At 34.5% G+C, this 23,461-nt stretch overlaps 1 protein-coding gene across 3 annotated transcripts in view; it reads left to right on the top strand.

Moving 5' to 3' along the window:
• CLINT1 (clathrin interactor 1) overlaps nucleotides 1–18,166 on the top strand; it is a 57,599-nt gene extending 39,433 nt beyond the window's left edge. Inside the window, exons 7-12 of one of the 3 annotated variants that reach the window (XM_027545809.1) lie at nucleotides 684–930; nucleotides 3,025–3,094; nucleotides 9,905–9,979; nucleotides 13,522–13,814; nucleotides 15,293–15,497; nucleotides 16,450–18,166. In XM_027545809.1, the coding sequence (XP_027401610.1) occupies nucleotides 684–930; nucleotides 3,025–3,094; nucleotides 9,905–9,979; nucleotides 13,522–13,814; nucleotides 15,293–15,497; nucleotides 16,450–16,796 (1,237 nt within the window). In that variant the 3' untranslated portion in view covers nucleotides 16,797–18,166. The remainder of the gene's footprint in view (nucleotides 1–683; nucleotides 931–3,024; nucleotides 3,095–9,904; nucleotides 9,980–13,521; nucleotides 13,815–15,292; nucleotides 15,498–16,449) is intronic. The other 2 variants (XM_027545811.1, XM_027545810.1) reach the window with 2 other exon arrangements.
• Nucleotides 18,167–23,461: the final 5,295 nt, after the last annotated feature.

The raw sequence follows: 23,461 nt of genomic DNA on the forward strand, positions 1-23,461 counted from the left end.
TTAAAATACATTTAAATTTTCTGTAGAACAGTTTCCATAGTTTTGTAAAAGTTTGATCTCCTGATTCTATATATAGTAAATTAGAGCACAGTTGTTGTAAAGTGCATTATCTCCTGTTTCTGCATTTACAGATGAGAGTTTAATCATTTCAATTCAGATAGGATGATATTTAGAAGATATCCATTGAAATTATAATTATATATTTGCTTAGTATATGGGAGTCACTGACAGAATTATGTTATATAAATGAAACTGTAGTTGTTGCACAAAATCCATTTCAAAAAAATGTAACTTGCAGTTGTTTGAGCTCCCAGGGTCTCATTAGTTGATTCTGATATGATAATATACAGCTAATTTATTTTTTAATTAAACTTTAAATCTATTATAAATAAGCACCTGAATTATTTCAGGCCTTTTTATTTGTACACATTTATGTAAATGCTTTTTTATAGCAGTGTTTTAGTCTTACCTGGGGAATTTGATGGATTCCCACTTCCCCTCCCCAGGGCACAGATATCATATTCAGATAGCTTAGATAACATTGTCTTGATCACTGTCAAGTAAGTCAAAGTACAGAATTTTGGAGTGACTGCATTTGAAATTCTTTACCTCAAATCACTGAAGGCTCCATTTAAAAATAATCTCTTGTCTTATTATTTTCCTTCATTTTTAATATCTTTTAGTGACAGTGATGAGGAAAAGAAAGCAAGAAGAGGCAGATCTCCCAAAGGTGAATTCAAAGATGAAGAGGAGACTGTGACGACAAAGCATATCCATATCACACAGGCCACAGAGACCACCACCACAAGACACAAGCGCACAGCAAATCCTTCCAAAACCATTGATCTTGGCGCAGCAGCACATTACACGGGGGACAAAGCAAGTCCAGATCAGAATGCTTCAACTCATACACCTCAGTCTTCACTTAAGGTGCGAATGGCACAAGTTTACACATTATACAGAATTTTAGTCTTAAAAAATTACTTTTAGATTTATTGCATTAGTAGTCTCAGGCATTTCTAGGTAATCTTATTAATTATAGATCATCTGGCATATATTACTCAGTCATTAATAATAAGAAATCTCTTTGGAGGAAGAAACCTGTCCAGTTGCTGAATGATTATCTGTGCACTTTCTGTGGAAATAGTAATGACACTCTTGGTTCATTTGGGAAAAGTTGTGAATCAGAATGTAGTGCCTTTATTTCGTACTAGACACTACCACTGTATGAAGTGCCAGATTCATTAAGGAAAATATGGTAGTGTTTGGAAGTTGTAAGCAATGATAATGTATATATATGACAAGTTAATATATAGGGGAAATGGTCTTGTTTAATACAGGGATGGTGCCTGTGATGGGAGGTTAATTTGCCTTGTGGTCAGTATTGATTAGTGGCAGCATTACTTCATGTACCATCATCATTTTGTTTTCCACCAAAGAAATGAAATCCACTTGCCAGATACCTGACTGCAAGCTAGTCTTTTGGGCAGAAATCTGCCAGAGGGAGGTTTACCCCAAAAGGCTAAAGAGTTGTTTTGTTACTGTACCCCTACTAATGTTCTCACAGTTTGTACCTGCTCATCAAATGTAGCCTACAGAAAATATTTTGCTAGTGTATTCTGTGAATTGCAGGTGACTCTAAAAAGAAAGCTAGTCCTACTTAGTGGCAAGAACTGTGTCAACTTTTCCCAAATATTTTCTGGTGTTTCACTCATATTGTCCTCTTTATAGATTTGATGAAAACCTCAAAATTCAAAATTATAACTCAACTTTAGTTGCAGTTAAAATGGGGAAATGGCGCTGTTATTTCTTTGTGTGTTAGCTTTCCCCTGCTGTAGATACAGTTAGTTTACTGATGACTCTGTAAGATTTGGTAGTCATAATTAAAACCCAAATACACGATGGTTGTCATATGGAGAATTCATTTAAGGTTGCATGAGGAAAATCATTCAATCTGTATATTTTTTTAAAACAATAAACTGAAACTTTTTTCATCTAAAAAGATTTTAAATATTAATTTGTAGTACAGCCTGAATGTATGTCACACCAAAAATATTTTATATTTGTAGTATATACGCTTTTTGACTTTCTTTTACTGCTGAACAGATGTTTTGAACTCGAAGTTCTTGAAAAGTTACTCAACCACTTCAGATATCTTTCAATCTCAAGGCCTTTTTGAACCACAGTATACAGTGTTTTAATCTTCGAACCTCAAATTAATATGCCTACTATTTACAGTATTTCCCTATTGCTAGCACTTTTGTTCTAATTTAGTGTGTTTATATTGAAAATATTGGACCTATGTATTAGAGTGTTTAGGACTATGGAGAAGAAAGAAGTTACAACTCTAGCCCCACAGTTTGGAAACTAAATATAAAACATATGTCAAAGTATATCAAACCAATATAGAATTATACTGACAAATATGATATACAAAGTGTTGCTAAACTTCACAGAATCATAAAATTGTAGAGCTGGATGGGATCTTGGCCTCCAATCCAGTAGATCTCAGACCTTCTTACACATTGAAATTACAAAGGGAGCTTTGTAAGACTTTACAGACCAATATCCCACCCTGGGCAATTACGATTCAGCATATTGTATATATATGTGTATATGTATATATGCGTATAAAGTGTGTGTGTGTGTGCTTCTCAAATGATTCTGCGTTAATATTTGAGTGGGATCTGGAAGGTATGTTTTCTCATAGTGAAATACAGTAAGAAAAGAATTGAGAAAGTAATCCAGGAGTAGTGGACATGCCAAACTCATCTGATTTCCGAAAAGAAAGGAGTTAGGGGAAAGAGGAGTGTGGATAAGTTAGGAATATAATTACTTAAAAATATCTCTTTAAAGGGATTCAAGTTCACTTTTCTTTTTTCAGAAAAGGAAATCTGCCTTTATTCAGATAATTACAGGTTTTTGTGTCTAAGTTGAGAATTAGAGATGAGTAGAGCAGATTTTTTTTTTTTTAAGTGGTAGAAATTTGTTTCCTAAGTTTATTAGTTCTGTGTGTGTTTCCAGACTTCAGTGCCTAGCAGCAAGTCATCTGGTGACCTTGTCGATCTGTTTGACGGTACCAGCCAATCAACAGGTAAGCTTCGACATTGGCTTTTGGTTGGTTTCAGAGTAATTTTTTTTAATGGCAAATAAGAGATGGAATGAAAATTTCTAAAAAATTTTTCTTACAGTAGATTTATTTTTAAAGTGAAATTAATGAGCCTTAAGCATTATTTAGGAGGAAATATTTAATTGCCTAAAATAAGGAAAACGAGTACTTAAGTATTTGATAATTCAGTAATCTCTCAATTTCCTTAGAACTGAGTATTTGGGGTCCCTTTACTTTCTCTATAAGTGAAATATACTGCTCTTCTCATTTCACTGTCTTTTCATATTCTGAAATTAGCCATGCCTAGAGTTCATTTCGGAGAAGGCAATGGCACCCCACTCCAGTACTCTTGCCTGGAAAATCCCATGGACAGAGGAGCCTCGTAGGCTGCAGTCCATGGGGTCGCCAAGAGTTGGACATGACTGAATGACTTCACTTTCACTTTTCACTTTTATGCATTGGAGAAGGAAATGGCAACCCACTCCAGTGTTCTTGCCTGGAGAATCCCAGGGACAGGGGAGCCTGGTGGGCTGCCGTCTATGGGGTCATACAGAGTCGGACACGACTGAAGTGACTTAGCAGCAGCAGCAGCAGCAGAGTTCATTTACACTTTTCATTCATTTATTCAGTAAACATTTATTGAACCAGACACTGGCCTGGGTGCTTGAGGTATTGATATAATGCTTAGTAAAGGGTCACAAATAGTTACACATATACAGAGGAAAAGGGCATTCTGTGAAAGTGTGTGACTATCTACCTTACATATTTTAAGAGGGCTATATCAAAAGAATAATAGTCCATTCACCATGATTTTCTCACAGAGAAGTTCAATGATTTCTTCAATTTGATTTCTAATATGTGGTAGATTTTTTTTTAATTAATCCCCTATAAGTTGTTTTCAAGAAAATTGGTATTTTTAGGGTTGCATTTGAGGACTGTGGGGTCATAATAAACTACTACAAGTCAAAGTAGCTTAATAAATCTTTGTTTAAAGTCCATTTCACATTAAAATATAACTGGCAAGATAGGCATAGAAATGTCAAAGTAAATCTATTGTTTGTAGTTGTGTGTAATGATTTTTCAAAACTTAATTATTTTAAAATTTACATTAGAGTTTAAGTGGATGTTTATGATGAAAATTATTTCTCACTGATAGTTTAGTACATGTGATTAATTTAATAATTTACAGTGGGATTATTTTCTCCCGCTCCTTACCTATTACCATAAAATTAATTCTTAGATTGGGTGTTAACTTACTAGGGTGTCTGGTTCAAACCAATGTCTGAGATTCTTCAATTTCCAGTCTCTCTTTTTCTGTAACTATAACTGTTCCTAAAATTATTCTTTAAACTCTATTGAACTGTCATGCCCAAAGTTACAAACAACCACATTAGTTGTTTAACAATTTATGTGCTGTCTTTTTGTATGCTGAAGATTTTAACTGTAGTATTAACTGGTAGTTAGCATGTAATCATATAGTAGAGACTTAGTGTTACAGAATATCAACTATTTTGGACTTCCTGGTATGAAATATTTAAGAGCCCCTTTCATGCATCTGTGTAAAGTTTTAATGGAGCAATCAGAGAAGAATTAACTAGGAAGGTCAGATGAGTGAATCCAGCTTTTCCTTGGTGTTAGTTATCAGGATTGCTTTGAACAGAGAGAATTACTAAATCCAACATGCTTCCTTTACTTGGCAAGAAACCTTTGAGTGATTTTTCTTTTCCAGTGCTAATAGTAGATTGACTAATTAAATAGAAGTAGTAGTTAATATTAATACAGTAATTGAGACAAAGTCTGAATGAAATCCGAAATATTTCTTGTCTTAATTTTTTATTTTAATATTTTCTAAAAACCATCTGATAGTGGGTTGACAACCTAATTATTTTTTAAAGTTCTCTCCTATTTGAAACAGTTTGTTTAACCAGTTTGTGCAGAAGCCCCTCCAATCAGTAAGATGAATTTCATTACCATGAATTTCTATTTAAATATTTTTAGTAATAATACATTTTAAATTGAATTCAGCAGTGGAGAAAAAATTGTATTTTAAATCTATAGCACCTGTATGTGAGAAAGTCTTAAAGAATCTACCATACTAGCATTGCTGTTTGGTATGCCATTTGGGTGTCATTTACCAGATGTGCCTGTGTTTATAATGGTGCCATCATGCAAGTAATATGGGCATGAACTGTAAACCTAAGCAGATATGACTTCTGTACCACTCACCAGAAAAATGTCTCCTTGGAGAAAATGGATTTTCTTTTTTTACGTGTTGTTACATCCTTCTTGTTAGCATCTTTAGAAGTATATGTGGTAAAATCATTGTGGAATATCAACCAAGTTTAAAAATAGACATATGAAACCCATTTATCAAGATTTATTTGCGACTGTCTTGATAAATATCCCACTCTGGTGATGTTCTTTTAAGATCTGTACTCAAATAATATTTTGATGACTTTTATGTATAGTATATTTGCTGTATTTAAAAAATAAGCCAGTTACAAATATAATGCCAAGAGTCATTCTGTTTCATTTTTTAGTATATCTTGTCCTAAAAGTTTACGTTGTCTCCTTTGTCCCTTTTGTAATTAATGAATTTAGGTCTTGATTAACATACTATTCTATAAGTTATTTCTAGTATAATTAATGAGGTTGAAGAGAAAATAGACTTTACAAGGCTTGCAATATGTTTCAATTTTAAGTTAAAAAATACATAAGAATAACATACATCAAATCCAAAATCTTCACTTTATATACATTTTAACCTGTTACCCTCTATCCAGTTAGTTAGTTGAGGATATTTACATGGATATGGGCTTCCCTGGTAGCTCAGCGGTTAAAGCGTCTGCCTGGAATGCCGGAGACCCAGGTTTGATCCCTGGGTCACGAAGATCCCCTGGAGAAGGTAGCCAAGTTACTGGTTGTTACAAACCAATTTATATATATTAGAATTTTCATGGGAGTTGTCTCTAGTTTAAACCAAGTTTACTAAAAATAAAATGTTTTACCATATTCTCTTTTCACTAATTAAAATTAATGTATGCTCATTTTAGAAATTTTATGGAAAATAATTCACTGTAACTGAGATAAAGTTAACTGTTAATAATTGGGGTGAATATTCTTATTTTATATTTTCTGTATTATCAGTCAGTATATTTAAGCATTATCTTTCAAATCTTTTTCAGGTTTCTAGATAAAGATTTTTTTCATTATTACATTTTTTGTAATTTCTTTTTCACTTAAAATCTCATGACCATTCCTTAACGATAGTTGATATTTGCATACCTTTAATTGCTTTATAATCTTAACATTATCTAAATATGCTGTAATCTACTTGATTGGTCAGCGTCTTATTTTTTGGACATTAGGTTTTGTTTCCAAACTTTTCTCTGTTATAAAAGTAGTGAAATAGTATCTTTGAAAATACTGCATTTTGGTAAGGAGAAAAATAATATTTCATTTTATTTTGTACATGTTTGATGACTGAATTTGAAACTCTTCATGTTTTATATGCCAGTTGTAACTTGTCTATTCATTTCCTTCGTCCTTTTTTTAAAAAAATGGGGTTGTTTATCCTTATTTTTGTAAAAAACTTATTTATATTAGTTATTCATCATATATTTATAATTTTTTGCATTTTCATTTTGTATTATTAAAATGCCTCTTGCAAAAGTTTTCAAAATATAATCTAGATTAAATTCTTTGTTAAAGAAAATGTCCATTTGTAGTTGAAGCACTGTCTAGTTCAGCTGTGTTTTTCCTGTTCACAGTATTGCTTTGGAAATGCATGTTCCCAGCTGGTGACTGTAAATAACCTCCTTGCTGCCCTGAAAAGGCAGATGGAAATGGTTCATTTATAATGACACCTCTCATGTGGGAATCTTGAAGGATAGCTCTTATTGTGAAATTTAGCAGTCTTCCCCATGCAGCAATTTTTGGTACATTATTCTTATTTAAATTCCCTTAGATAGATGTTATCTAGAAAAATGCTTAAATATAGAAATTTTGTTAAATTTAAGCATTGGTATGCATAACAACATGCATATAGGTATGGATAGTCCCTTCTCAGAGTGAGAAACTTTTCTAAATGAAATAAAAGATTTTTAATTTCTGAGATAGTTTCCAAAGTTGAGGATCACATTATGTAAAACATAAGTAGAAGCATAATCTGCAGTACTTGAAAAGATGTAGAAGAGTTAAATCCCTTTCAAGGAAAGGTGGCTTCTATTTGTAAAATATTTATATTTGTGTTTCTATTCTTTCCCCTCCAGTGTTCTTAAATTAGTCATATTTGAAATTAAATTCCCTATAGTATGGTTGGAGAAAATAATAATATTTGCTGTAGATACATTATGAACATTGTATAATTTTAGTTTAGGTGTTAGAAGGTAGAGCAGTAGAGTAACTAAAATAGATTATCACTTGAAATATTAAATTCAGGATGTGACAAAAATAAAACATGTCACCAGTATGAAGTTACGATTTCACGGTATTCAGTGCTTTTCTTCACAGCATGAATTTTCTTTGTAGCCCGGACTGGATAAGATTTGAAAAGCCCTAACTTATTTGGCATAATAAATTACATATTGATATCTATTCACTGCTTAAATGAAGAAAATGAAAATAATCCCCAGTTTTCCTTCTATTAATAATCCCTTAATGCTATAATAAAAGATTCTCTTTCTGTTACCTAACTGTATACTTGGATCATATGTGCTTGTTTATATAGTTAAAAAATATAGCTCACTGATCTTTTGTACACATCATCTTTTGTATATATTATGACATATGTACCTTTAGAGAGAAATCATTGTGATATTTATCTTTAGATAAAGCAGAAGTAGACATGTGAGCTGTAATTGTTGCTCAGAGTAGAGAACCTCGGCCTTCATGGAAGTTATTAGTTCACGGTGAATGGGTATATATGTGAATTTGTGCATCTGTTATGAGGTGAAGAAATGAGGAATTCATTAGACCTGCTGATAGGTGACTATAGTAAATGTGCATTAAAAAGAAATACCTAGTATACATGTATCGGAAACTGATTTGTTCCTTTTATTACTGCTGGCCATTTATTAAGAAGGGGAGATGGTTCTAGTTTAATTAACCCAGTTGAGTGTAGCAGATGGGGCAGAATGTCTTGCAGCGATAAGACAATTCAGAAATGGCACCAGATGTTGGAAGCTGTCCCTGGTGGTGTTTGAGTGCAGCCCAGATGTTCTAGTCCCACCTGGCTAGTTTCTAAGCACTGCAGGCTAAGCAGCTGTGATGTAACCTATATAATGTTCACATAACACTAAAAGCACTATAATTGAACTGCTGCTCTAAATTTCTAAGGTTGTGACTCTTTTAAGAGGTGAAATCTTTAAGGACAAACAAAAAACAAGGACAGCTATTTAAGGTTTTAGATCGGTTGACTATTGCTATTTCCTTGGTAACTGAATTGGGAAGTAGAATATAAAATTTACTTTTCAAATTGTAGATAAAAGGAAATATTCTTACTTATGTAGTGTTTACAAGTGAAAATTTGTATGAGAATGTGATGTTATGCAAGCAGAGATTGACCTGCAGCCTTATGATTTGAATCTCACCTCTTTAGAAACACGAGTCTGGAAGTAGCAAAAAGCTACTATTTTTTCAAATACTAAAAATGCAAGTATTTGCAAGTAAATAGTAGGAGAAAAAAAGTCCACCTAAATCATTGCATTCATTGTTTTTCCTGTAGTTATTAAAACTGACTTCTGTGCAGATCAACTTCAAAGTTTTTTTTTTTCCTGTTTCTATTTTTTTAAATACCAAGCTGCAGAAAATGTGTCACAGTTTCTTTCTCTTTCTAGTTCTTTTTTTTTTTCTTATTGTATACTGTTTGAGAGAGAATTACAAGCATTGTGACATTTTACCCTAAAATACTTGAGTATATGTCTCCTTACAGCAAGGACATTTTCCATCATCATCATCATAATATAATGATCATACTTTGGGAATTTAACATTAAAACAGTATTACTGTATAATAGACCATATTCACATTTCCCTGGTATCTCAATTACCTCATTTCATGCATTTCATTTACTTGTCATGTTCCTTTAGGCTTCTTTAATCTGGAGTGGTCCCAGTCTTTTTTGTCTTTTATGATGACATGTTCTGAAAAGTCTGGAGAGTTGTTTTGCAGAATGTTCCTCGATTTGTATTTGTCTGATTTATTCCTCATGATTGGATTCTGGGAAAATTTCTACATGGGTGATGATCTCTTTTTTAGTCCTTTACATTAGAAGGCCTATGAGTACTATTTTCTCCAATTATTAGTGACATTAAGTTTGAGCACCTGACATTGTTTAAGATGGTATCCATCTAATTTCTGCATTGTAAAAATAGCTTCATCCCTTTTTATTTTTAAATAATCTGTAGGGTGATGATTTGAGAATATGTGATTACCCTATTACCCTGAAACATGTTTCCCAGGTTTTAGCATCCATTTAAGATTCTTATATAGGGCGTGATTGGCCAGATAAACGGTATGCCTCCATTAGGTTTGTGAAGTGTTTAAGTAAGGGATAACTTTAATAACAGTTGTATCAATCAGTAGATACAGAACTGAGGGTGTTAGAGAGTTGGTGATAGCTTAAAGGGAACATGGTGGCATAAAAAGCTAGATCAGCTAACTAGCTTTTATGATAGGTCTTGGGGTCTAATATATTGAGTAATTTTTGAGTACTGTGCTAAAATAGCTTCCTAATAAAACTGCTATCAATTGTGCTGTGGTCCTAACAATTTTCCCCTCATATTTAATTTCTAGGCGGCTCAGCTGATTTATTTGGAGGATTTGCTGACTTTGGCTCAGCTGCTGCATCAGGCAACTTCCCTTCCCAAGGTATGATATGATTTGACTGGCCAGATATCTAGAGGCAGTGAAAAGGTTACCAAAACAGCTCTTCCCCCACCCTGTTCCCTTTCTGCTTCTTTCGGCCATTTTTCTACTTGTAGTATTTGTAATTCCCACTTATCAAAGAATTTATTCACAAAGGTATTTTATTAGGCTAGTTCACTTTCTCTTTTCACTTTCATACATTGGAGAAGGAAATGGCAACCCACTCCAGTGTTCTTGCCTGGAGAATCCCAGGGACGGGGGAGCCTGGTGGCCTGCCGTCTCTGGGGTCTCGCAGAGTCGGACACGACTGAAGCAACTTAGCAGCAGCGGCAGCAGCAGTATCCTAAATGTGCCCAATGAATTAATTTCATTGCAAACTACTCAGGTACACCTAAATAAAATTCTCCTCACTCATAAGTGACTCTTGTTTCGTTTTCTTTGGAGGGAGGAAGTGGGTGGGGGTAGGTGGGTAGGAGTGTGAATAAGTGTAAATCTCATCTTAGCAAAAGAAAATATTAATGATTTTCTTGAATGAAATTCAGGGACATTGGAATTGGGCAGACTATTTTGCCAAAATTCATTTCTTTGAAATTTAGGTATCTTAAGAGAATTTTTATGAAAACTAACTGAACTTCATTTTGACATATCCTTGAATGTGAGGAAAATAAAACTTCCTCATTCTGTGTTAGTTAAATAAGAAATTTTAAAATACCCTAGATTGCTGTGATCGATTCACAGTATTTGTAAAGATCAAATCATTATGTTGTCTACCTGAAACTAACAGAATGTTACATATCAATTAGACCTCAATTTTTTTTTAATGGCAAAAAAGTTTTAACATCTAAGCAAAATACAGACTTAAACATCGTGTATTGAGTGAAGGGCTTGTATTTTTTCCCTTTTTTATTAATATGTTTTATCTTACTGCCTCTGCCATATATATGAGCCTCTACCTTTTCTAAGATTGGGAATAATGCTTCTTGTCATGGTTCTTTATAATGTCTATAGAAATGTGTAGAATGGAGTCTTAAGTTCATTATTAAGTGTCTCTTAGGTTGTAAAGTGTTGGTTCTAATGTTTGTTTTTTCTATAAAATCTGGTCAGTCTCAAATTTGAGAGATAATATAAAAAACTTACATATAAAAATCATAAGTATGAGGTGAGGCAAAGAGAAAAAACTCAGTCTTATTTTAAGTAGAGTTGTATGTCCCCATTATTAATTAGATTAAAATTTATATTTAGTAACAGCTAGTTTAGGTTTGTGAGGATTTAGGAAGAAAGTTACATAGTTTTTAATGTGAATTGCGTTATTTGGACAACTTGTATAAATTCCAAGTATTTCCCAGAAATTAGCATTGTGGAGTAATGAAGTGCTTCATTTTAAAAGTGTGACTATGACTCCTAAACATTAATACCTTACTTTAGGCAAATCAAAGTGGAAAATAAACATTGCCCCAGTTTTACAGGCTGCTTGTGTAATTCTCAAAAGTTTTTATGTATATAAAGTTGCCTACTATGCAAATAATTCAAATATGTTAATGTTGGTAAGTGATGCATCTCTTCATCTGTATGCATGTGATTAATATAACCTGATCACCATTACGCAAGGGGCTGAAACTGTTGGAACAATGATTAATCATTTCTGAACAATATATGCCTCACTAGAAATCTCTTCCTCTTATGATTAATCATTTCAGATAAAGTTTTCAGAAGGGGCAACACATTTTGCCCCAGTTTCCATTCTTACTCTGTTTTCTAGATCAAGCAGATAGAAAATCAGCATACAGTTTACCTTTATCCAGCAGTCTTCCTTAAATTAATTTAAATTGTTTAATATATAGAACTAATTGTAAAACTCTTAATTCAGTCGTTTTTGTAAAGAAGATCAAAGACATGTTTTAGCAAAACCCTGAGGTAATGAATATTAGCCCAGTTCTTACATTAAATTGTTGATACAGCTTGGGGTTTCTAATGAATTATTTTCTCTTTTGAGGGTGCTTATAATATAATATGGTAATAGAAGAATGTAATTGTAAAGACTTAATGTTATTGTTCTCTTTTGATATTTAGCATAATGAGATACAGTATTATGGTGGTTGCTTACCTTTTAGGCTTACCTAAAAGGTTGCTTACCTTTTAGACAAAATGCATTTCCAAGTTGTAAGTGAAGATAGCAAAGCAATGGTGTGATTAATTCGGAACTGCACACTATTCACTTTCAGAGGACAGTTCACATGTAGCTCTTTCTTCACCTTTGCTTTTTTCAACTTCCATTAATTCATATGTATCTCTTTGTCCCTTTCTTGAAGTAAGGTTTGTTTATTTTGTATAGACTAACTTAAAAAATTTTTTTTAAGTATAACTTGACTTTATTGTGTTCTAAATACTTAATATTGTATGCAGAATTTATAGAAGCTTGACTTATACTTTTATATGGCATTCCTGAAGGAAAGAGTGACACTTGAGCTCACCTCTGTCTTTTCACAATTAATCCAAAGTAACAATAACAAACCTTAAATGGCATTTACTATATATTAAGTTATTTAATCCTCTCAACTTAGATTTTTTAAAAAGTAGGGCACAGGGAGCTTGCCTGGCTATCCAGTGGTTAAGACTCTGCACTTCCACTGCAGGGGGCACAGGTTCAATCCAAAGGTAAGGCATATAGAAGATTAAGTAGGGCCACACAGTCAGTTAGGGACAGAGTCCGTTCTCTAAAATATTTCAGTCTATTAATTAATCTATTAATTTTTATATTATTAAATACATTAAGTTCTTAAACTTATTATACTTTGAAGCATAGTGATAGTTTTGTTCCTTTTTAAAAAAATATTAGCATGAGTTCCCCTCTTAAGACTTGCCCCACTTTTTAACATAAATAGATTGAACAGTTCCATTTGAAGTGAGCAGTTTTCTAAGGTTATAATATCATAGCTCTCTGTAGCCTTTATATTTTAAGTGGAAGCATGGCCAAATGGGTGAGAACTTCTTACAGAAATTTACTAGTCCTACTCTTAATTTCGTTGCATTTTTGTTTCATGTTTTAATGAATTTGGGGTTTTATTTCCATGAGATGGTATAAGTCATAGCTTGCTTTCTCTTTGACCCTTTCCAAATAATGAATGAACCCTCCCAGCAAAAGGTTTAACCAGTTTAGAGTTTTGTTCTTGTTTTGAGGGGAGCTTAGCAGCAGCAGCAGCAGCAGGCTAGTTCATATTAATTTAGCTAGAAACATAGTTGATATGCATGCTTAGGTTGAAGTAAAGTTCTGGTTTCTATCATTTCTTGGTGTTACCTTAGACCTGCCAATGGCCAGAGATGGATTTTACTTTATATGTGGAAGTTTTTATTTTTTCTTTGCCACCTTGTTAAATAACACTCATGGAATATTCATGAGAAAAAATGATGTCCAGATGGAGATGGTACCTACAGATGCTAATTTGGATGGACACAGATCAGCTCTAATTTGTTTCAGTTGGTAGATTGTTACATTTGTTCTCAGCATCTCGGAAACTTTCTTACCCTTACCATTCTTTCTTTCTCAGTAACAGCAACAAGTGGGAATGGAGACTTTGGTGACTGGAGTGCCTTCAACCAAGCCCCATCAGTCCCTGTTGCTGCCAGTGGCGAGCTCTTCGGCAGTGCCTCACAGCCAGCTGTAGAGCTTGTCAGTAGCTCACAACCAGCTTTAGGCCCACCTCCAGCTGCCTCAAATTCTTCAGACCTATTTGATCTTATGGGCTCATCACAGGCAACCATGACATCTTCCCAGAGTATGAATTTCTCCATGATGAGCACTAATACTGTAGGGCTGGGTTTGCCCATGTCAAGATCACAGGTAAGTTACCTGCCTCCCTTGGAAATGGTAGTTCATAATTTTTGAGGTGCTGTGACTAATCTAACGGAAGATTGGCATAAAACAGAAAAATAAGTATGTGATACATAGATTACTTTTGTACATTGCATTATGCCCTTTCCCCTGGAATAGTCATTTGGTTCTCCAGGGCAAGGCTTTCTCACCCATCTGGCTGTCCCTGCAAAGCCAAGTGTGATACCTTTCACAGAGGAGGCATTTGCTGAAAATTTTATTGAACAAATAGTATTTATTTTAATAGTTTAAAAAAGTGTTTTTAAGAAGAAGGAATAGAGATATATTGCTAATACAGAAGATTATTCTCTAAAATAATGTTCTTCCCTATTCTGGGCCTCCTATACATTATATAATGTTTATATAGGCTTTCAACTCTCACTTTCATAAAGAAAAACAACTGAATAGGAACTTTGTAATTCACTTTAAAAAATTAAATCTAAATCACCTAATACTCACTTAGAATTAAAACAAGTGTATATTTGTCTGAGTTGTACCAGGAACTTGCTATTTTTGACTCAGGCTATTCAGAATATTTGCTTATGATGCTAATTATTCACTTTAATGTGTAGATTATCTTCTTTGGGGTGTTAGGATGAGGGAAGAGACGGAAGAAACAGAAAGGTGACTCATCTGTATGACAGATATTAGACCTAACATTAAAAACAAAGGACATAAAACCCATACCAGTGCCATTAAATTGAACTGAACAAGCCCAAGCTAGTTTATTCTTTATAGTGTTTGTTTCGTATGGTCTCATCATAAAGCCAGTCTACTTATTTACAGTCTTAATTGCATCTGTGTTGTGATTCTTTGCATTGGTCCATTTTTAATTATTCCTCCTACTCCTCTCTCTTTCCCTTTTTCTGTCCTTGCTGCAGTTATTCTGGTAGTAATTACCAGGTACCTCTGCTGCTTTTTCCTGAATCTCTCCTGAATTGGTCCATATTATACCAAGTTCCACTAGTGTTGCTCACTTTAGGCAATAGAAATGTACATGGAGCAAGAATATATCAGTCGGGTTTTCTGGAGTATAATTTGCTGTCTTGATGATTTTGCTTTTTTTTTTTTAGCATGAGAACTTATACCCTGAATTCCATTTTGTAAGAATAAATTTCCACTTCTGTATTTCCTTAAAGTTGTACTAACCTGAAGTTAGTAGTTACCTTGGGATGGTGGCTGCTAGACTTGGGGTGATGGGAGGATAATTGTTAATATAAATATCTTAGTTTTTTCTCCAAATATGATTTGGACTTCAGGAGGAATATTATGGGAGGCTAGTGGTACAGGAAGGGTATTGAAGACCTTAATATAGAACATTAAAAGTTTCAGAAGTTTATTACAGAGTCTAGTATATATCAGTATTTGGAGTTACTGTGATTAAATTGCCATTTCATAATCTTTATAGATAAGATACTTAATTTTTAGAGCATTTTTCTATTTTCCAGCCTTTGCAAAATGTTAGCACAGTGCTGCAGAAGCCTAATCCTCTCTATAATCAGAATACAGATATGGTCCAGAAGTCAGTCAGCAAAACCCTGCCCTCTACTTGGTCTGACCCCAGTGTAAACATCAGCCTAGACAACTTACTACCTGGTATGCAGCCTTCCAAACCCCAGCAGCCATCACTCAATACAATGATTCAACAACAGAGTAAGTTACTGCAAGACATCCATTTGTTTGTGTACTTGTAATCCTTTGCCCTTATGCCAGGACTACTTTAAAACGTACTGAAGGCAGCTTTGTGTTCACATTAAGATTTTTTTTCACATAAGATCTGGTATCCCTTCTGTCGCATTAAATTGCTTTGTATTCTGGTCTTAGCATGATAACATTTATTGTATGATGGTGAGTTTTAGGAGCCTGATCACTAAAATAAAAAATACTGTTTTTAACATAGGCAGATATGTCAAGGAAACAAAACTCATCTGAACTCCATAATCCAGGGATAATCACTATTAATTGATATTTCTTCACATTCCATCTTTGCTAACCGCATTTTTAATGCTTTAGAGTGTTATGTCTATATTTCTTGGAGTTCACATTCAACATTAAATTGTTGTTTTTCCTATGTTGAATATTCTTAAGAAAGTATGACTTTTGAATCTTTATAGTTATCCATCATATTACTGTGCAGTTCCTCTATTTCCATTGTTTCCAGCTTTTTGCCATAAATAACTCCATGATTTTGTGTAAATCTTTGTACTTGTGCTTGTTTTCCCTTAGTATGATGTTCTAAAAATAGAGCAAGTCAAAGGATAAAACCTTTTTAAAGGTTTTGATACACAATAGCTCTTGACAACTTGTTACGTTGGATTCAATAATAGATTTTATAGGAATGATTTTAAATTGCCTGATGTTTTCCCCCAGGCCACTCTTACTGTTTCTACATCTTGGGGAAACCAGAGCTGACAGCCACTGAATATTTCTCAAGAGTAATCAATACAAGTTAATTGACAATTGACTTCTCTTATAAAATCACTATGAAGTAATTTTATTGAGGCTTACAAGTATTGATGGTCAGGAAGATTGTATTATTTTTCTGCTCTCTAAGTCTAAGATTATTCAGAATGGTAAAGTTCTTTTGTCTCTCTTCTTCTGTTAGATATGCAACAGCCTATGAATATGATGACCCAAAGTTTCGGAGCTGTAAACCTCAGTTCTCCATCGAACATGCTTCCTGTCCGGCCTCAAACTAATCCTTTGATGGGGGGACCCATGCCTATGAGCATGCCCAATGTGATGACTGGCACCATGGGGATGGCCCCTCTTGGAAATAGTCCAATGATGAACCAGAGCATGATGGGCATGAATATGAACATAGGGATGTCAACTACAGGGATGGGCCTGACAGGCACAATGGGAATGGGCATGCCCAACTTAGCCATGACTTCTGGAACTATGCAACCCAAGCAAGATGCCTTTGCAAATTTCGCCAACTTTAGCAAATAAGAGAATATAAAGGAACAGATTGAGTGAAGGATTTTTAGCGGTGTAGATAGGTGATGTTGGGATGGAAAATGCTAATCAACTCCCCTTTCTTTTATCAATTAATTAAAATAAACCTACATTAAGAGCCAAAAAGGCTGTTTTATAAAAAAAAAGTGAAATGTCTAGTATTTTAGATGGCCAGGCAAGGGCACTTCAGATGAGGCAGTCTGAAACATTTTTCCAGTGAGACCACAAATGGGGTAGTGAAATTGTTGAAAGCCTTTATAAATTGAAGAGCCAATTTTAATATCATAATATGTGGGAAGACTAGAATAGGGCTGAATAAACATGTTTGAATCTCTAATTTTATACTTTTCTTTTCCTGAAGAACTTGATTTTTCTGTCCCTGAATCACCTTGTCACAATTGGGTCTGTTCCTTTTACTACCACTCTTGAGTCCATATATGAAATCATTAAAGTTGGATGATCAGTTTTTTATAAAAATATATATTTTTGTCCAAAAAAGGCATACATATGTGATTATGGCTAAATCAAAGGTAACTGGAATGTATATACTTTTGCTAATGTTCCAACAACACTGCTATTATACTATCCAAATTTTTATTGTAACAAAACCTCTTTAAGCAATTGGTGACAGCTATGGGACTTTTCCCATTTCTTCTGCTATAATTATCCTGTGCAGAACTAGAAAAAATATTTTTTTCGGGACTGCTCTATGGTTTCCTTTAAAAAAAAAAAAAAAACTCCAGTATTTTTGGTTTTAGCAGTCATTATTTACACTTTGCAGTGATTAACTTGGCAAGACTTCCCTTCCATGTTTATCCCTGTAGCCACCACGTAATAGTCAGGAACAGTCAAAAGAGAAAAATATTTATTTTTTTTGGTGTCTTTTAAAAAAATTGAAAAGGTGAAAATTCATTAAGACCTTAAATATAAATGTAAGAACTCAACAATGTTGGCTTTTAGATTTTATACAGTATTGTTTTGTTTTGGTTTTGAGTGTATATAATATGGCATTAGCAATATGGTTCCAGTAGAGGCAAGTTAAATATCTATATTATTAAAGGAGACCTGTAGCAGTCAAAGATTTTATTGATTTAATGCAAATAAAGGAAATTAATTAAGATGTTTTTTGTTTTCCTGCTGTAATTCTGCATTAAGCTCACATGAAAATCATGATTCTAGAGTTTGGAATGCAAAATTGTTTCACCCTCAAGCTGGGAATATTTTTTAAAATGAATAATATAGGTATCAAATTATTACCTCCCCACTTTGTGTTGAAATTTTTTTAATTAAATTGATGAAACTTTGTTTCCATTGTATTCATAAAGTTCTGTTATACATAACATTAAAATGTTCATTAAAATCAATGTTGAACTGCTTTTTCTTTCATTATGTTAGACATTTGAGACCGTTTGGGGAAAAAATAATTATAATTTGGGTAAAGTAATTTTTATAAATAATTTAAAATTATTTAATGACTTCTCTATTCCTTCCTATCAGACTCTACTGTTAGGAATTAAAAATGAAGCAGCAAAGATATCCTGACCTGCTCCATTTTTGCTAATGTTCCATCTACAACATTTCTAATTAGGCAGAAATTCATGTACTTCTGCTAAGCAGTAATGAAAAGTGATTCATTTGCTGAATAAGAGATGAGAGAGAGTGTAATTAGCTGACTGTGGTTTTTAATCTTTCAACAATTCAGTGTGTTTAAATTAGTTTCAAAGAATAGGAGCTTTCAAGTGCTGTTACTTCAGAGCAATCAAACCAGGCTCTGGTAGCAGCATGGAGAGTATCTTCATTGATATTTGAAATCTGTAATCTTGAATTTTTTCTTTAAATTGAGAAGTATAGCATCACCTTCTCAAATATATACAGTCCTTAAACAGTTTGTTTCCAAACTTTTGTGTTTAAAAAATTTTTTTAATAAAACTGAGATTTATCTCAAGCATTTTTTATACTATGGCTTCTTCCAGTGTTGTACTTCTGAAGACAGAAGTGAGCCCCTACCTCAGTTATTACTGTGTCTCAACATACAGTTTGCTGTTTTACTAGTAGTTTTTGTTTCAGAGCCCATGAAAAGAAAACACAACTTGCCTCATTGGCGTTCCATTTGGTTTAATGATTTATCTCTGAATATTTGCTTAATATTTGGGGGAGTGAAGGAGAATTAGTTACTGTTCTTGCAATTTACATACACTTGTGAGAATCTCCACTGCCATTCCAGATTTACTTTTTTTCCCTCTTCAGATGTTTTTTACTTCTCTGTTATGATCTTCAGGAACCATAAATGTATACAGTGGTCTTGTATAGTACTTTGTATGTTTACTTTTTTTTAAATTTTAATAAATTGCCTGAATGATATCCATAATGCTATTGGTTAGGGGCTAGTCACTAATAAATTGAGGCCTGTAGGTACTTATATTTGGAAGGAAGAGTTAATACTTTTTTTCTCTCAAGTATTTATGAAATAGTGAAATAAAGCTAACTGTCCTAAGCACAGAACACACCTTAATGGTGAATAGATTTCTGAAACAAACTGGCTTTGTGTGCTGTCCTAGGAGATAGCATTGCATTGTAGAATGAGCATGGACTTGGAAGCAGATCTAATCCTATTTTAACCTCTCACTTTCTGTGTGACACCTTGATCAATTTATCTGACTTTTCTGAGCTCTCATATTTTTTTCTATAATGAACTTAAAATTTAAAAGTGTTGAGTAATTAAATGGTGAGATCAGCAGCACTGACATATATGCTGTAAATGTTTGTTCTTTGCGTCTCGTCTTTATCATTTATGTAAATGTGCTTCAATGTCAGGAACTTCCTATGCGCCAGTCACTGTGCCAACCATTTCACCACATGTCATTTTAACCCATATGTCAAACCCCAAAACCTCATATTCCTAGAATATGAGTGTAATTAAAGAAACGGCATCCCACTCCAGTATTCTTGCCTGGAGAATGCCATGGACAGAGGAGCCTGGTGGGTTACAGTCGATGGGGTTGCAAAGAGTCGGACATGACTGAGCAACTAACACTTTTCACTTTTCAAGAAAGCATGAGAAGGACTTCCCCTGGTGGCACAGTGAATGAGAATCTGCCTGCCAATGCAGGGGACAACAGTTCAATCCCTGACCTGGGGAGGGAGCGACTAGATTGGTACCACACAGCTCCTGAGCCTGCACTCGAGCACGGAAGCTTCAGCTACTGAGCCTGTGTGCTGCAGCTACGGAAACACGCGCTCAAGCCTGTGCTCGACAACGAGAAGCCACCTCAATGAAAAGCCCACATAGAACAACGAAGATCCAGTACAACCAAAAATAAAAATTAAAGCCTGAGAGACTAAGTTGATTTCTAATTGAGGATTTTCCTATTTGCCTGCATTTAATTATTTTTAACAAAGTTGTAAATGAGCTGTTTTGTTAATGTATTGACTCCTATTTACTGCATTAGTGCAGATGTAAGGGGGAGAACAATGAAAGTGAGCTCTTGATTTGCCACACAAATAACCCTTGTTAAATGTTCACAGCTTTTAGAAGCAGTAGAGATCTCAACTTTTCTACCGACTTCTTGCAATTTTGTTGACTAAGATCTTACTGTTCTTCTAACATCCAGAGAAGCAGTCTGATATAAAGACTTTTTTTAAAAGAATTTTATGTGTACTTTTACCTCATTATAACCTTAATTCTTAAGTGTCTTCCTTCTATGATAGTGGCAGCCTTGTACTCCTGGCACCCTGTCACACTGCCCTGGCTTACCCCAGTAGGTGGGAAATCAGCGTGCAGCCAATTCAGTGTTTACTTTCCCAGGAATTTGGGATGGATTTGAAAGTTCTGATGGGCAAATATAATTTGTTACTCTTTAAAAAATGTCAGGAATTCCCTGGCAGTCCAGTGGTTAGGACTCAGCACTTCACTGTAGTGGTGACCTGGGTTTAACTATTGGTCAGGGAACTACAATCCTACAAGCCATACGGCTCAGCCAAAAAAATAGATAAAAACAATAAAGTGTCATTACATTAAATAATGGAGTCCTGGACTATGGAACCTTACATTTCCATTTGATTTTTCTTAACTGTCCATCTTGCATCTGTATTCTTTATATGCTCCAAACACATTGTTTTTGAGATAAAAGTGCTTATAGTTGGTGTATAGAGTAGCTTGACCTCAGGATCCCTTTAATGCCATTAATTAACGAGTACCCCAAAGAGCTTTTGTTTATGTGGGTCATAGCTAATGATATTAACTGTATTTGAAATAAAAACTGAGAAACTTTAGGGACTTTGCTGATGGCACAGTAAGAATCCACCTGCCAATGCAGGGGGCATGTGTTCCATCCCTGGTCTGGGAAGATCCCACATGATGTGGAGCAACTAAGCCCCTGAGTCACAACTACTGAGACTGTGCTCTAGAGCCCACGAGCCACAACTAGGGAAGCCCGCATGCCCTAGAGCCCACACGAGGCAACTACCGAGCCCACGTGACGCAACCACTGTGCCCACGTGCCTAGAGCCCGTGGTCTGCAACAAGAGAAGCCAACAATGAGAAGTCTGCGCACCTCAACAAAGAGTAGTCCCCAGGCACCAAAACTAGAGAAAGCCCACATGCAGCCATGAAGACCCAGCTGAGCCAAAAATAAATACAAATAAAATACTTAACATTTTTAAAAACTGAGAAGTCTTTAAAAATATCAATTGGTTTTACTGTAACAAGCCCATTATCTCCCAAATTACACTTTTATTAAAAAATATGTTTTTCAAAATAAATTTGTGGGAAGAGTGGCATTGTTTTACATTTCTCTTTATTACCTGGCTTAATGAAACACAGCTGGATTCTCTTAACCTGCTTCTGCATTCAATCTGTTACGCCATGTTGTTTTGCTGGAAATACATGAAAAAAATCTGGCCTCAGAAATAACTGGTTGGAAAAGGTGGAACCTCATAAGTCCCTGAATGGGTCTCAGGGCTTTCTAGTGGTCCTCTGGCCACACTTGGGGAACTGCTGCTATCTGTTGAGAATTAATAGATAAGTATTTCCTGGTAACTATGTATCCATTTACTTGATTTATTCTGATTATAAGGTGATTTACTTGAGGTACAAAGAATTTAGTTTTGCCTTTCACTTTAGTCACAAGTAAAATGCCTGTCATGAAATTGCTCTCTGGACGTTGACACCAGAGCTTTTGCTCAGATTTTGAGATTATTTCTTCTGATACATAGTGTATATTTACTAGCTTCTTATAATTATGAAGTTTCTTACCTGCTCTATATTTTTTGGGAAAGCTTAGAATGAGAGACTGGGTGTTGAGTGCTTAGTGAATTATGAAACTTTTGAGCCTCCTTTCAAGGTTCAACCATCCTTTGAGAAGAAAGAGTAAATGGGTCAAAGCTGAAGGTCTCTGAGTTGATCTTTAGTGTCTGGTAATTTATAAACCTGTTTTATTGGACTGTATTTTCTAAAATGTAGCTAAAGTATTAGGTAGTAGACTGTGTTCAAGTATTCCTAGATTTTTTTTCATGATATTTCACTTAATCATTAAAAATTAAGTCAAAGAAAACAGTCCCAAAACAGTCATGATAGAATTGTAGAAAGTCCAAACCCACCCGGCTGGGAAACAAGACTGAGATATGGTAATAAGCCACTTAACCAGAGAACGACTACCCACATTTTCTTCCATGTGTTTATTCGTGCAGAGATCTGAAGAATAATGAGAAGGAGCCAGCCCTAATAACTACGCATGTGAAAACTCCAAGTGGATAAGTAACAGAAGTTTAGAAGGGTGTATCTAGAGCTCCATATGAAAGGAAAGGGATTGGGGAGATAGCAAGGACATGGTGACAGTAGGTGCTTTGGGCAATCTACCTATCAAGTTACCCATGACATTTTTCACAGAACTAGAAAAAATAATCCTAAAATTCATATGGAACCACAAAAGACCCAGAATTGCCAAAGCAATCCTGAAGAAAAAGAACAAACCAGGAGGCATAATCTTCCCAGACTTCAGACTACTCAAAACTACATTAATCAAAACATGATATTGGCAGGAAAATAGACATATGGATCAATGGAACAGACTAGAGAGCCCACAAATAAACCTACATACCTACAGTCAATTAATCGTCAACAAACGAGGCAATAGGAAAAAGTCTCTTTGGCGAGTGGTGTTGGAAAAGCTGGACAGCCACATGTAAATCAATGAAGTTAGGGCACACCCTCTGACCATACACAAAAACAAACTCAAAATGGCTTAAAGACTTAAACATAAAAAGAGAACACAGGCAAAATATTCTCTGACATTAATGGCACCAACATTTTCTTCAGTCAATCTCCCAAGGCAAGGCAACAGAAAAACAAAAACGGGACCTAATCAAACTTGCAAGCTTTTCAGCAGCAAAGGAAACCATAAACAAAATGAAAAGAGAACCTACAGAATGGGAGGAAATATTTGCAAATGATGTGACAGACAAGGACTTAATTTTCAAAATATACAAACAGCTCATACAACTCAACAACAAGGAAAACAACCAATATAAAAATGGGCAGAAGACCTAAATAGACATTTCTCCAAAGAAGAAATATAGATGGCCAAGAGACTCATGAAAAGATGCTCAACATGGCTAATTATTAGAGAAAGGCAAACCAAAACTATGATGAGGTAACACCT

The sequence above is a fragment of the Bos indicus x Bos taurus genome, chromosome 7, assembly GCF_003369695.1.
Source record: "Bos indicus x Bos taurus breed Angus x Brahman F1 hybrid chromosome 7, Bos_hybrid_MaternalHap_v2.0, whole genome shotgun sequence".
In the NCBI taxonomy this organism is placed as follows: domain Eukaryota; kingdom Metazoa; phylum Chordata; class Mammalia; order Artiodactyla; family Bovidae; genus Bos; species Bos indicus x Bos taurus.